Source organism: Aquarana catesbeiana, linkage group LG06 (genome assembly GCF_042186555.1).
Source record: "Aquarana catesbeiana isolate 2022-GZ linkage group LG06, ASM4218655v1, whole genome shotgun sequence".
Classification (NCBI taxonomy): Eukaryota; Metazoa; Chordata; class Amphibia; order Anura; family Ranidae; genus Aquarana; species Aquarana catesbeiana.
Window position 1 is genome coordinate 6,417,833 of NC_133329.1, and position 13,050 is coordinate 6,430,882.

General features: G+C 42.9%; 1 protein-coding gene across 1 annotated transcript in view; it reads left to right on the forward strand.

Moving 5' to 3' along the window:
• LOC141148142 (pancreatic secretory granule membrane major glycoprotein GP2-like) overlaps positions 1-12,341 on the forward strand; it is a 74,245-nt gene extending 61,904 nt beyond the window's left edge. The window contains exons 18-19 of the mRNA XM_073635330.1: positions 5,003-5,026; positions 11,436-12,341. Coding sequence (XP_073491431.1) covers positions 5,003-5,026; positions 11,436-11,497 — 86 coding nt within the window. The 3' untranslated portion in view covers positions 11,498-12,341. The remainder of the gene's footprint in view (positions 1-5,002; positions 5,027-11,435) is intronic.
• The last annotated feature ends 709 nt before the right edge of the window (positions 12,342-13,050 follow it).

Genomic DNA, 13,050 nt, shown 5'->3' on the forward strand with positions numbered 1-13,050 from the left:
TTCTTCTATCAGATCACAATGGTGGAATTACTGTGGATTATTTTATAATTGTACAATATAATGTGATGATCGTATCATATAGGTAAGCCTATAATAAGACTTACCTATAGTTGGAGTAAATATATCCTAAACGTGCACTGTTTAGGAGATATTTACTTGTGAAGCCATTGGTGACGTCACTGGCACCTGCGCTCTGAAGGAACGGTATATCCGTGTGATTCCTTCGGAGCCTTGTGTCGTGAACAGCAACTCCTGCGCATGCTGTCCATTTCAAGGACCAGAGCCTGCGGACCTGGAAGGAAAACCGGGTGAAGATCGAAGCCCTGTCAGCGGTGAGGGCTTTGTTTTAAGGTAAGTTTCACATACTAGCACACTATAACATTGCCTTGTAGGAGGATTTTCTTCTTTTTTTAATGAGTTTACTACCTCTTTAAGGGTTATACTTTAGGGATGGGCTAAGTGTTATGGCCATCAAAAGGACAGGTGAATGATAATTGTTAGGGATGGGTTAAAGTTTGGGGAACCATGAGGGCCTACAGTGATTATCACATTTGCTTTAAACCCAAATTCCCAACCCAAAATTGTATTCATCCAAACCAGACATACAATTAACAATGAAGAATGTCATCATGTCTGATAATATGTATTCAATTTGTATCATTTATTCTATTTTCCTGGTCCAGTTTCCACCACTCTTATTAAGTGTTTTATTCTTCTATCAGATCACAATGGTGGAAGTCCTGTGGATTATTTTATACTTGTACAATATAATGTGATGATCATATCTTTGAGTGGTTGCTCTTGTTGTACATTATATATGGTGATGATGGGTAAAGCATTCAAGATTCCGTACACAGTTGTCCTATTTTTTTCCTTCAATACACATCTAGAGAAGTTTCCTAAAAGGAATATTGTAGAGGAAAGTGTGTTCTATACATAGTTACATAGTTACATAGTAGGTGAGGTTGAAAAAAGACACACGTCCATCAAGTCCAACCTATGTGTGTGATTATGTGTCAGTATGAAGACTTACATACCTTGCAGAGACCTCATGAAACTCCCAACCCTTGGTTGCTATAATAGGCCAGTGATTACAAGACCCTGGAGTTGAACACTTGATCCAACTCTTCCCTGCTCCTGCCAATTGGCTGATGAAACTGCCCTTCAGCAATATGAGCCAATAGGATGTAAGAGGCAGAAATATTTTTTTTTTCTTCCACTGACTCCAGAACAGGTCTGGATAAGATAGAGCCTTTGTAGTCAGGCTGCAAATGCTCAGTTTGCTGTGAATTGCTGGAGAGTTTTTTTTTTCTTGGGAGAGTGCATGTGATCAGCACAGGGCCAATCAGCACTGTCCAAACAGAGGGTCATGGCTCCTGCATCCTGATAGACAGCCAGTGCAGTATGAAAACTCCTCCTAGAAGCTTTACCAGGCACTGAAAAAAGTCACAAAATTGCTCTAACTGTTGATGAGAAAAGATATTTAGCAGTTTATATTTACTAAAATAATTGCATTTCCATGTTCTGTGTACTGTGGGAGACCAGATTTAGTGACTGCAGGCTCCTGGGGAGACCAGATATAGTAACTTTAGGCTCCCGGGGAGACCAGATATAGTGACTTTAGGCTCCTGGGGAGACCAGATATAATGACTGCAGGCTCCTTGGGAAATCAGATATAGTTACTGCAGAGTCCTGGGGAGATCAGATATAGTGACTGCAGAGTCCTGGGGAGATCAGATATAGTGACTGCAGGCTCCTGGGGAGACCAGATATAGTGACTGCAGAGTCCTGGGGAGATCAGATATAGTGACTGCAGGCTCCTTGGGAGATCAGATATAGTGACTGCAGGCTCCTGGGGAGATCAGATATAGTGACTGCAGGCTCCTGGGGAGATCAGATATAGTGACTGCAGAGTCCTGGGGAGAGCAGATATAGTGACTGCAGAGTCCTGGGGAGATCAGATATAGTGACTGCAGGCTCCTGGGGAGAGCAGATATAGTGACTGCAGGCTCCTGGGGAGATCAGATATAGTGACTGCAGAGTCCTGGGGAGATCAGATATAGTGACTGCAGAGTCCTGGGGAGATCAGATATAGTGACTGCAGGCTCCTGGGGAGAGCAGATATAGTGACTGCAGAGTCCTGGGGAGATCTGATATAGTGACTGCAGAGTCCTGGGGAGATCTGATATAGTGACTGCAGAGTCCTGGGGAGAGCAGATATAGTGACTGCAGAGTCCTGGGGAGACCAGATATAGTGACTGCAGAGTCCTGGGGAGCGCAGATATAGTGACTGCAGAGTCCTGGGGAGCGCAGATATAGTGACTGCAGGCTCCTGGGGAGAGCAGATATAGTGACTGCAGAGTCCTGGGGAGATCAGATATAGTGAATGCAGAGTCCTGGGGAGCGCAGATATAGTGACTGCAGGCTCCTGGGGAGAGCAGATATAGTGACTGCAGAGTCCTGGGGAGATCAGATATAGTGAATGCAGAGTCCTGGGGAGCGCAGATATAGTGACTGCAGAGTCCTGGGGAGAGCAGATATAGTGACTGCAGAGTCCTGGGGAGACCAGATATAGTGACTTGGTTTAGTAACTCTTTAAGGGTTGATTTTTAGGATCAGGTCAGGGATGGCATTTCAATGCCAAGGGGTTAACATTAGGAAAAACAGGGAGGGGGAGAAGCGCTAGGAGCCCAAAAATAGTGTAGTATGCCAATTTATTATAAATAGTTAAAACACGTAAAACAAATGAACTCACATGGCGTAGCAAAACACAGGCATGTCAGTGGCCCCTCATCCCAGATGGATGGATGGCTGGAATCGCTGTCAGGTGGATACAACAAGCAGATCAGGGAATGCAACCAAAGTTCTCATATGCTACTGACAGGTGGAAATGAGGAGCAGCTCATTGCCATTCAGAGAACACTGCCTGCAGTGTAGCCGTGGGAACCGAGGCCGCGGCTCCAGCCAATAAGAATGCTTTGGTGTGCAGAGCCCAAAATAGTGCCAGAGATAGGTGCCTTGTGTGTGGGGGGGACCTGGCTGCTAAGAGCAAACATAGATGGATGAACACAGTGTAGACACGGGACGCGTTTCGGAAGAGCCAATCACTTCTTTCATCAGGAGGCCCCGGGCCAGTATCAAGTGAGCAGCTTAAACCCTCATAGTATCGAATATCTAAAGTTTTGTCTCAACAAGATACACAGACCTTACAACTGTACTCTGGGACTAGGATCATGACTATCCTTTTTTTTGTTTTCAGTTTAGTTTTTGTGTTTTTTTTTTCTTTTTTTGATAATTTGTTTCCTTTTGCTTTTTTGGATACATTGTTTCCGTAAAAAAAAATGTACTACAATTGTCTTGCCTTTGTGGACAAGATTAGATCATTACTGATGGCTTTCATCTTACTAGCGGCTAAACGGGTTATACCCCAATGTTGGTTAGCTAACACCCCCCCTACTTTTGCACAATTTTTGTCAGTAATTACAGATATTCGCAGAATGGAACGTATCACAGCCATAATTGATGACTCCCTTCCCAGATTTGAGGCTATATGGGGACACTGGGATTCCTCTGAATACAACATAGAGAACCCCCAGGTAGTCCAGAGTTAATGAGATATAAAGTCAGTTTCCTATATTGATTAACTGCAGCAGGGCTACGGACCAGGCCATTGCTTTATTTCACTAACTGACCCTCTTATTTCTACCATGATGTGTATGTATTATCTGAAAATCATTTGACACCTAATTTTATTTCTTCTTGATATATAATAAGCTACAAAAAAAAAAAAATGTTTTACCTCATAGAAAATATGCTGCTATCAATGTCTTTTCTAAGAGAATGAACACTCTGTTTATGTATACTTGAATATACTTAATAAATAAACAATTAAAAAAAAAAAGATTAGATCATTACTTTCAAATTAGCCCCTCTGTGGTTTCAGTTGCAGGCCAAGCTGTATACTATGACATTTAGATTGGGATTGAGCACCTAAGGCAGTGATGTTCCCCAGATGGAACTACCTTTCCCATGATGCTCAACTACACTGCAGAGTGCATGAGCATCATGGGAAATGTAGTTCCAAAGCATCTGGGCTGCCAAGGTTCACCATCACTGGCTTAGGGCATAAGGTTAATGTCACATTAAAGCCAGGTTTTAAAATAAGATGTGATATTGTGACTTACACACTCTTGCTATGCTTTTAATATAATTTTATTCTCTTCTTGCTTCACTAACTGTGCCCTGAACATGATGACCATCGTCAGGTATGTGGGTGCCCCCTGTGTCCACTGGGACCTATGGAGTCTCATTGGAGTCTCCCATTTAGAGCCACAACTTCATGGTGAACCATTCTCGAGAGGCTTTGGCGCTATGCCGCTCTTGCTCTGCCTGTGTGTTTGGCCCTGGCAATGGCTGCACATAAGGTTGTAGTTCTTTTTTTTTTTTTTCTAATAGATTTTTATTGAGGGGTAATAAATGTCATACAGGTTATAACATCAACAGTATTCATTTTTTTTTTTTACATAACGATGGTCGTTTCGAAATTAACCAGAAAGTGTCACATTAGCATTGAAAGTGTGTTGCTAAACCGAGGGGTTGCGTGGATGGGTCCCTCCCTGGTATGGGATAACAACATGTATGAGGTATTAGCTCGTATGACAGTTACAAACATATAAAAAAGGTGAGGTAACTGGATGCATCTATTGAGAAAGGGTCCCTGGGGTTACTGAATCATTGATCATTGGTCAGGACTTGCTGACAGGTTTCCCCTGCGTACAATCACAGTAAGTGCCATCCGAAGCCCAGAAGTAAGCAGTGACATACATGTACTTCACTTTGCCTACAACAGCAGCTCATACGCAGTACATTGTGGGCGGTCGCTAAGTGGTGAACTGTTAGACTAATCAGTGGTACTCAGGCTACTAAAGTTTTGATTATCTGATGTAATCAGTATATACAATCTATATACCATTGACCTGTTATTTATTTTTATCCTCTACAGAATCCACCTCTTCCACCATCAATAGTAAGTTTTTGTACTTTCTTTAAATTGGTATAATAAGTAGGGATGAGAGAAACTGACAAACTCTTTGTTATTTAAGCCAAATTAATTGAATCCTTGGTGATCCTCCTGCCATTAAAGTCCTTTTTCAGACACGTCCTGTTGTGGGGTGACAACTGTCTTTGTAATTGTCCTCCTGAGCAGGGATGAGCTTCGAGTTCGAGTCGAACTCATGTTCTACTTGAACATTGGCTGTTCGCAAGTTCGCCGAACAGCGAACAATTTGGGGTGTTCGCGGCAAATTCAAATGCCGCGGAACACCCTTTAAAAGTCTATGGGAGAAATCAAAAGTGCTAATTTTAAAGGCTTATATGCAAGTTATTGTCATAAAAAGTGTTTGGGGACCTGGGTCCTGCCCCAGGGGACATGGATCAATGCAAAAAAAAGTTTTAAAAACGGACGTTTTTTCAGGAACAGTGATTTTATTAATGCTTAAAGTCAAACAATAAAAGTGTAATATCCCTTTAAATTTCGTACCTGGGGGGTGTCTATAGTATGCCTGTAAAGGGGCGCATGTTTCCTGTGTTTAGAACAGTCTGACAGCAAAATGACATTTGGAAGGAAAAAACTCATTTAAAACTACCCGCAGCTATTGCATTGCCGACAATACACATAGAAGTTCATTGATAAAAACGGCATGGGAATTCCCCACAGGGCAACCCCGAACCAAAATAAAAAAAAAAAATGATGTGGGGGTCCCCCTAAATTCCATACAAGGCCCTTCAGGTCTGGTATGGATATTAAGGGGAACCCCAGCCAAAATTTAAAAAAAAAATTGACGTGGGGTTCCCCCTAAATTCCATACCAGACCCTTCAGGTCTGGTATGGATTTTAAGGGGAACCCCGCGCCAAAAAAAAAAAAAAAACGGCGTGGGGTCCCCCCAAAAATCCATACCAGACCCTTATCCGAGCACGCAACCTGGCAGGCCGCAGGAAAAGAGGGGGGGACGAGAGTGCGGCCCCCCCCTCCTGAACCGTACCAGGCCACATGCCCTCAACATTGGGAGGGTGCTTTGGGGTAGCCCCCCAAAACACCTTGTCCCCATGTTGATGAAGACAAGGGCCTCATCCCCACAACCCTGGCCGGTGGTTGTGGGGGTCTGCGGGCGGGGGGCTTATCGGAATCTGGACCAAGGGGACCCCCAGATCCCGGCCCCCCCCCCTGTGTGAAATGGTAAGGGGGTACTTACCCCTACCATTTCACTAAAAAACTGTCAAAAATGTTAAAAATGACAAGAGACAGTTTTTGACAATTCCTTTATTTAAATGCTTCTTCTTTCTTCCTTCATCTTCTTCTTCTTCTGGTTCTTCTGGCTCTTCTGGTTCTTCCTCCGGCGTTCTCGTCCAGCATCTTCTCCGCGGCGTCTTCTATCTTCTTCTCCTCGGGCCGCTCCGCACCCATGGCATGGGGGGGGGAGGCTCCCGCTCTTCTCTTCATCTTCTTCTCTTCTTCATCTTCTTCTTCATCTTCTTCTTCTTCTTCTCTTCTTCCTTCTTCTGTTCTTCATGTCTTCTCCGGGCCGCTCCGCAGCCATGCTGGCATGGAGGGAGGCTCCCGCTGTGTGACGGCGTCTCTTCGTCTGACGGTTCTTAAATAATGGGGGCGGGGCCATCCGGTGACCCCGCCCCCCTCTGACGCATGGTGACTTGAGGGACTTCCCTGTGACGTCACGGGGAATGCCACAGGGAAGTCCCGTCATGTCACCGTGCGTCAGAGGGGGGCGGGGTCACCGGGTGGCCCCGCCCCCCGTTATTTAAGAACCGTCAGACGAAGAGACGCCGTCACACAGCGGGAGCCTCCCTCCATGCCACAGCATGGCTGCGGAGCGGCCCGGAGAAGACATGAAGAACAGAAGAAGGAAGAAGAGAAGAAGAAGAAGAAGATGAAGAAGAAGATGAAGAAGAGAAGAAGATGAAGAGAAGAGCGGGAGCCTCCCCCCCCATGCCATGGGTGCGGAGCGGCCCGAGGAGAAGAAGATAGAAGACGCCGCGGAGAAGATGCTGGACGAGAACGCCGGAGGAAGAACCAGAAGAGCCAGAAGAACCAGAAGAAGAAGAAGATGAAGGAAGAAAGAAGAAGCATTTAAATAAAGGAATTGTCAAAAACTGTCTCTTGTCATTTTTAACATTTTTGACAGTTTTTTAGTGAAATGGTAGGGGTAAGTACCCCCTTACCATTTCACACAGGGGGGGGGCCGGGATCTGGGGGTCCCCTTGTTAAAGGGGGCTTCCAGATTCCGATAAGCCCCCCGCCCGCAGACCCCCACAACCACCGGCCAGGGTTGTGGGGATGAGGCCCTTGTCTTCATCAACATGGGGACAAGGTGTTTTGGGGGGCTACCCCAAAGCACCCTCCCAATGTTGTGGGCATGTGGCCTGGTACGGTTCAGGAGGGGGGGGGGCCGCACTCTCGTCCCCCCCTCTTTTCCTGCGGCCTGCCAGGTTGCGTGCTCGGATAAGGGTCTGGTATGGATTGTTAGGGGGACCCCACGCCGTTTTTTTTTTTTTTTTTGGCGCAGGGTTCCCCTTAAAATCTATACCAGACCTGAAGGGTCTGGTATGGAATTTAGGGGGAACCCCACGTCAATTTTTTTTTTTAATTTTGGCTGGGGTTCCCCTTAATATCCATACCAGACCTGAAGGTCCTTGTATGGAATTTAGGGGGACCCCCACATCATTTTTTTTTTTTAATTTTGGTTCGGGGTTGCCCTTTGGGGAATTCCCATGCCGTTTTTATCAATGAACTTCTATGTGTATTGTCGGCAATGCAATAGCCGCGGTAGTTTTAAATGTGTTTTTTCCTTCAAAATGTCATTTTGCTGTCAGACTGTTCTAAACACGGGAAACATGCGCCCCTTTACAGGCATACTATAGACACCCCCCAGGTACGAAATTTAAAGGGATATTACACTTTTATTGTTTGACTTTAAGCATTATTAAAATCACTGCTCCTGAAAAAACGGCCGTTTTTAAAACTTTTTTTTGCATTGATTCATGTCCCCTGGGGCAGGACCCAGGTCCCCAAACACTTTTTATGACAATAACTTGCATATTAGCCTTTAAAATTAGCACTTTTGATTATTCATGTTCGTGTCCCATAGACTTTAACGGTGTTCGCGTGTTCGAACGAATTTTTTTCCTGTTCGCATGTTCTGGTGCGAACCGAACAGGGGGGTGTTCGGCTCATCCCTACTCCTGAGTTGTCACCCTGACTCATTAAATTCAGATGTAGAATATAGTGTGATAAATGGTGAGAATCTGGTGATAAGCGGCAATAACAGTTTTCATGATGAGTCATGGTGATACGTCCCTAGTGAGAGGTTTGTTAGAATAACATTGTCCCTTTGCAGCACTGAACCCGCCCATCAACACAAACAAACCCGACCTATGGACATATGAGGGAGTATTTATAAAACAAATGTAATTTTCATAAGGGTATCTTGAATTGGGAAAATACCACATTATGACCAATTGATGGAGCTGGCAATTATCGTAAATAATCATAAATCGTGAAATAAATATTTATCTTCTATGATCAACAGCTCCATCAAATGGCCATAATGCGGTATTTTCCTGATTCATGCTACTGTTATGAATAAAGAACATCTGACCTGGAAAGAAAATAGCCGAGAAACACTCAATTTTGCTGGCATTCACACAGAACATATGTAGTTTTGCATGAAGATAAACTGATTTTTATTTTTTTATAATTACACCCCAAAGTGTCCTATTAAGTGTAGAAAAATAAGGTGAAGAGTTAAAACAAAGAGAAAAAAAGAGTGAAACAAGTGGAAGGAATTGGGGACACATCGAAGATAAGAGTTTTGATGGCTAGGATAGAAAGAAAGCTAAAAATCAATTGGGGTGGGTTGAAGTGGGGTTTTTTAAGAACAGTCTACTGACTGGAATGGTACCAGCTGATTGGAGAAAAGCCAAGGTAGCACCAATATTTAAAAAAAGGGCCCAAAAAACATCCCTGGGAATTACAGACCAGTTAGCCTAACATCAATAGTATGTAAACTCTTGGAGGGGTTGATAAGGGACTATATACAAGATTTTAGTAATAAGAATGATATCATTAGCAGTAATCAGCATGGATTCATGAAGAATCGTTCTTGCCAAACCAATCTATTAACCTTCTATGAGGAGGTGAGTTGCCATCTAGATAAAGGAAGGCCCGTAGACGTGGTGTATCTGGATTTTGCAAAAGCATTTGACACAGTTCCCCATAAACGTTTACTGTACAAAATAAGGTGCGTTGGCATGGACCATAGGGTGAGTACATGGATTGAAAACTGGCTACAAGGGCGTGTTCAGAGGGTGGTGATAAATGGGGAGTACTCAGAATGGTCAGATGTGGGTAGTGGGGTGCCCCAGGGTTCTGTGCTGGGACCAATCCTGTTTAAATTATTCATAAACAACCTGGAGGATGGGATAAAGAGTTCAATCTCTGTATTTGCAGACGATACTAAGCTAAGCAGGGCAATAACTTCTCCGCAGGATGTGCAAACCTTGCAAAAAGATCTGAACAAATTAATGGGGTGGGCGACTACATGGCAAATGAGGTTCAATGTATAAAAATAAAAAATAATGTATTTGGGTGGCAAAAATCTGAATGTAATCTATAGACTGGGGGGAGAACCTCTGGGGGGATCTAGGATGGAAAAGGACCTGGGGGTCCTAGTAGATGATAGGCTCAGCAATGACATGCAATGCCAAGCTGCTGCTAACAAAGCAAACAGAATATTGGCATTAAAAAGGGGGATCAACTCCAGAGATAAAACGATAATTCTCCCGCTCTACAAGACTCTGGTCCGGCCGCACCTGCAGTATGCTGTCCAGTTCTGGGCACCAGTCCTCAGGAAGGATGTACTGGAAATGGAGCGAGTACAAAGAAGGGCAACAAAGCTAATAAAGGGTCTGGAGGATCTTAGTTATGAGGAAAACTTGTGAGCTCTGAACTTATTTTCTCTGGAGAAGAGACGCTTGAGAGGGGATGTGATTTCAATATACAAATACCATACTGAGGACCCCACAATAGGGAGAAAACTTTTCCACTAAAGGGAATTTAATAAGACACGTGGCCATTCACTAAAATTAGAAGAAAAGAAGTTTAACCTTAAACTACGTAGAGGGTTCTTGACTGTAAGAGCGGCAAGGATGTGGAATCCCCTTCCACAGTCGGTGGTTTCAGCGGGGGGTATCGAAAGTTTCAAGAAACTGTTAGATAAGGACCTGAAGGACCGCAACATACAGGGATATGCAATGTAATACTGACATATAATCACACACATAGGTTTGACTTGATGGACTTGTGTCTTTTTTCAACCTCACCTACTATGTAACTATGTAACTACTGTATTTGCAATGCTGGTAAATTTTTCATGGGCGATGATCCATGAAATTTTAATCTTGGTAGCAGATATGGAAATGTATTGATGTCTTCCTGGATTGTGATATTGATATTTTGCCGCCAGATTTATAAAGAACTCAAGGATTGCAGAGTGTTTGGGGTGCTGGATGGAGGTTTATTTAGAATTAATTATTACTTATTTTAATATCCAAGACGTTGAGACCTTGTAGATGAGAATTTTTACCTACCGTATTTCAAATGTTTTGCAATGTGAAGACAAAACCACCATGTGGACCACCATATGCGATACATGTCCTAAGGCTTTTTAAAGGAGAAGTACGGGTAAAGCTTGTTTAGCTGTACCTCCTATGGATCACAGGAATGCAGTCTGTTCTGCACTTCAGTAACCCATTTTCAGCAGACAGTGGGCTGAAGCCTGCTATCGGCTGACGTCAGAGCCGGTCAATGCTCGGGCAAGATCACGACAATGAAGTCGGGATCTGCCCACATGTCCGGACCGGCACCCGGCTCAGCCTCACAGCGATCCACTGAGAGCCTGAGCCCCGCCTGCTCCCGCCCCCTCCACAGCCCAGCACTCCAGTGAGCACAGGTGGAGGTGGGGGGGCAGAGCAGAGAGGCGGTGACTGACAGTCACCAGCTCTCTGCTCTGGGAGCCCTGAGAACCGAGCAATTGGTGGTGTTTGATCGCTTGGTTCTCAGTCTTAGAGCCGTCAGGAGACAGATGCAGCATCCACCTAGGTAAGTATGATTTAAAAAACAAAAACAAAACCCATAGGTCTCTTTTCATTATTATTAATATTATTAATACAATAGAATTAATAATTCTAAGCAAGGGCAGAAATCTGATACCTTCTTATGGTGCCATTTAAGGAAACTGCTTTTTTAAATATTCACACTCAATTTCATGGAGATTCGTCCAGCATGGCGGCCAATGTAGACTAGACTCTGCCGCAGGTTGTCTTAGAAAAGGAAAATAATATGAATGTATTTCTTTCCCAGGCTCCCACATATTCTGGATTCTCCTTATCCCGGCTCTGACCATCCTCATACAATCATTGTAGTCACCACCCAGGACTAGATGGACTTGTGTGTTTTTCAAACCAGATTAACTATGTATCTGGATGAGACGGATGGAACCAGTTTCAACATTATTTTGGTTTATCTGAGAATGCAAAATCTGGATATTTTTTAGAAACATTTCAATGAGTTTGTATAATTTGATTTACTTTGATTTTTTTTTTCAATTATTGTTTGCAAATTTACTGGAATTAAAATTTCATAGCCTGTTGACTGTTGCCAATCGATCCCTTATGCCGCGTACACATGATCCGACTTTTCGACAACAGAGGTCCGACGGTCTTTCTGACGGATTTTCGACTGAGTTACAACGGACTTTCGACGGACTTTCTAACGACCAGACTTGCCTACACACCATCACACCAAAGTCCGACGAATTCGTACGTGATGACGTATGACCGGACTAGAATAAGGAAGTTGATAGCCAGTAGCCAATAGCTGCCCTAGTGTCGTTATTTGTCCGTCGGACTAGCATACAGACGAACTGATTTTTCGACCGGACTTGAGTCCGTCGGAAAGATTTGAAGCATGTTCCAAATCTAAAGTCCATCAGATTTTTGACCGAAAAAGTCCGCTGCAGGTCTGATGAAGCCCACACATGGTTGAATTGTCCGCCGGACTCGGTCTGTCGGACCAGTCCGGTCAAAAAGTCTGCTCATGTGTACGCGGCATTAGGTATTGCTTGTAATCATTATAGATGAAATATGCACATCTCCCTTTTTATTGGTTTGTTGGTATCAAAGAAAATAAAAATAATGTAACTCCACCTTTCAGACCATATTTCAAGTTATAACATTTCGTAACCTTTATTGTTGACCTTAACGTGGGCAGGACGAAACATGCGAGGGAGCATGGCCTGGATGGAGTCTGGACTCAGGGTACATTTAGTAAACATGTGCACTGCCAAAAAATGTGATAGTTTTCGTTTTCGTTTCATTCGTTTTTTTTTTTTTTTTTTTCGTTTTTCGGGTCATTTGTAAATTTGAAAACTCGTAAATTCGTAAATACATAAATTAGAAAATTTGATAATTCATAAATTCGAAAATTCATAGTTTCGTAAATTTGAAAATTCAAAAATCCGAAAATCTCAAAAGAACGAAAATCCGAAAATTCAAAATTCTAAATAATAACTAACAATTAAATTATAGGTTTTGGAATTTCCTTTCAAATTTGGCTGTTAGTGAACGTAACAAATACAAATTTATCCAAAGTTACGAATTATCCGAAATAATGAATGCCGTATCTAAATAAATGCAGTGAAACAAATTAATAATAAATAATAAAACGTTTTTATTATTATTATTGTTATTTATTATTAATTTGTTACGTTCCATTTGTTTAGATACAGCATTCATTATTTCGGATAATTAGTAACTTTGGATAACATGGTATTCATTACGTTCTCTAACAGCCAAATTTGAAAGGAAATTCCAAAACCTATAATTTAATTGTTAGTTATTATTTCAGATTTTCGAATTTCCGAATTTTTTCTAATTTACGAATATTCTGAAAAATTTGTTAAACAGGTTTTCATTAA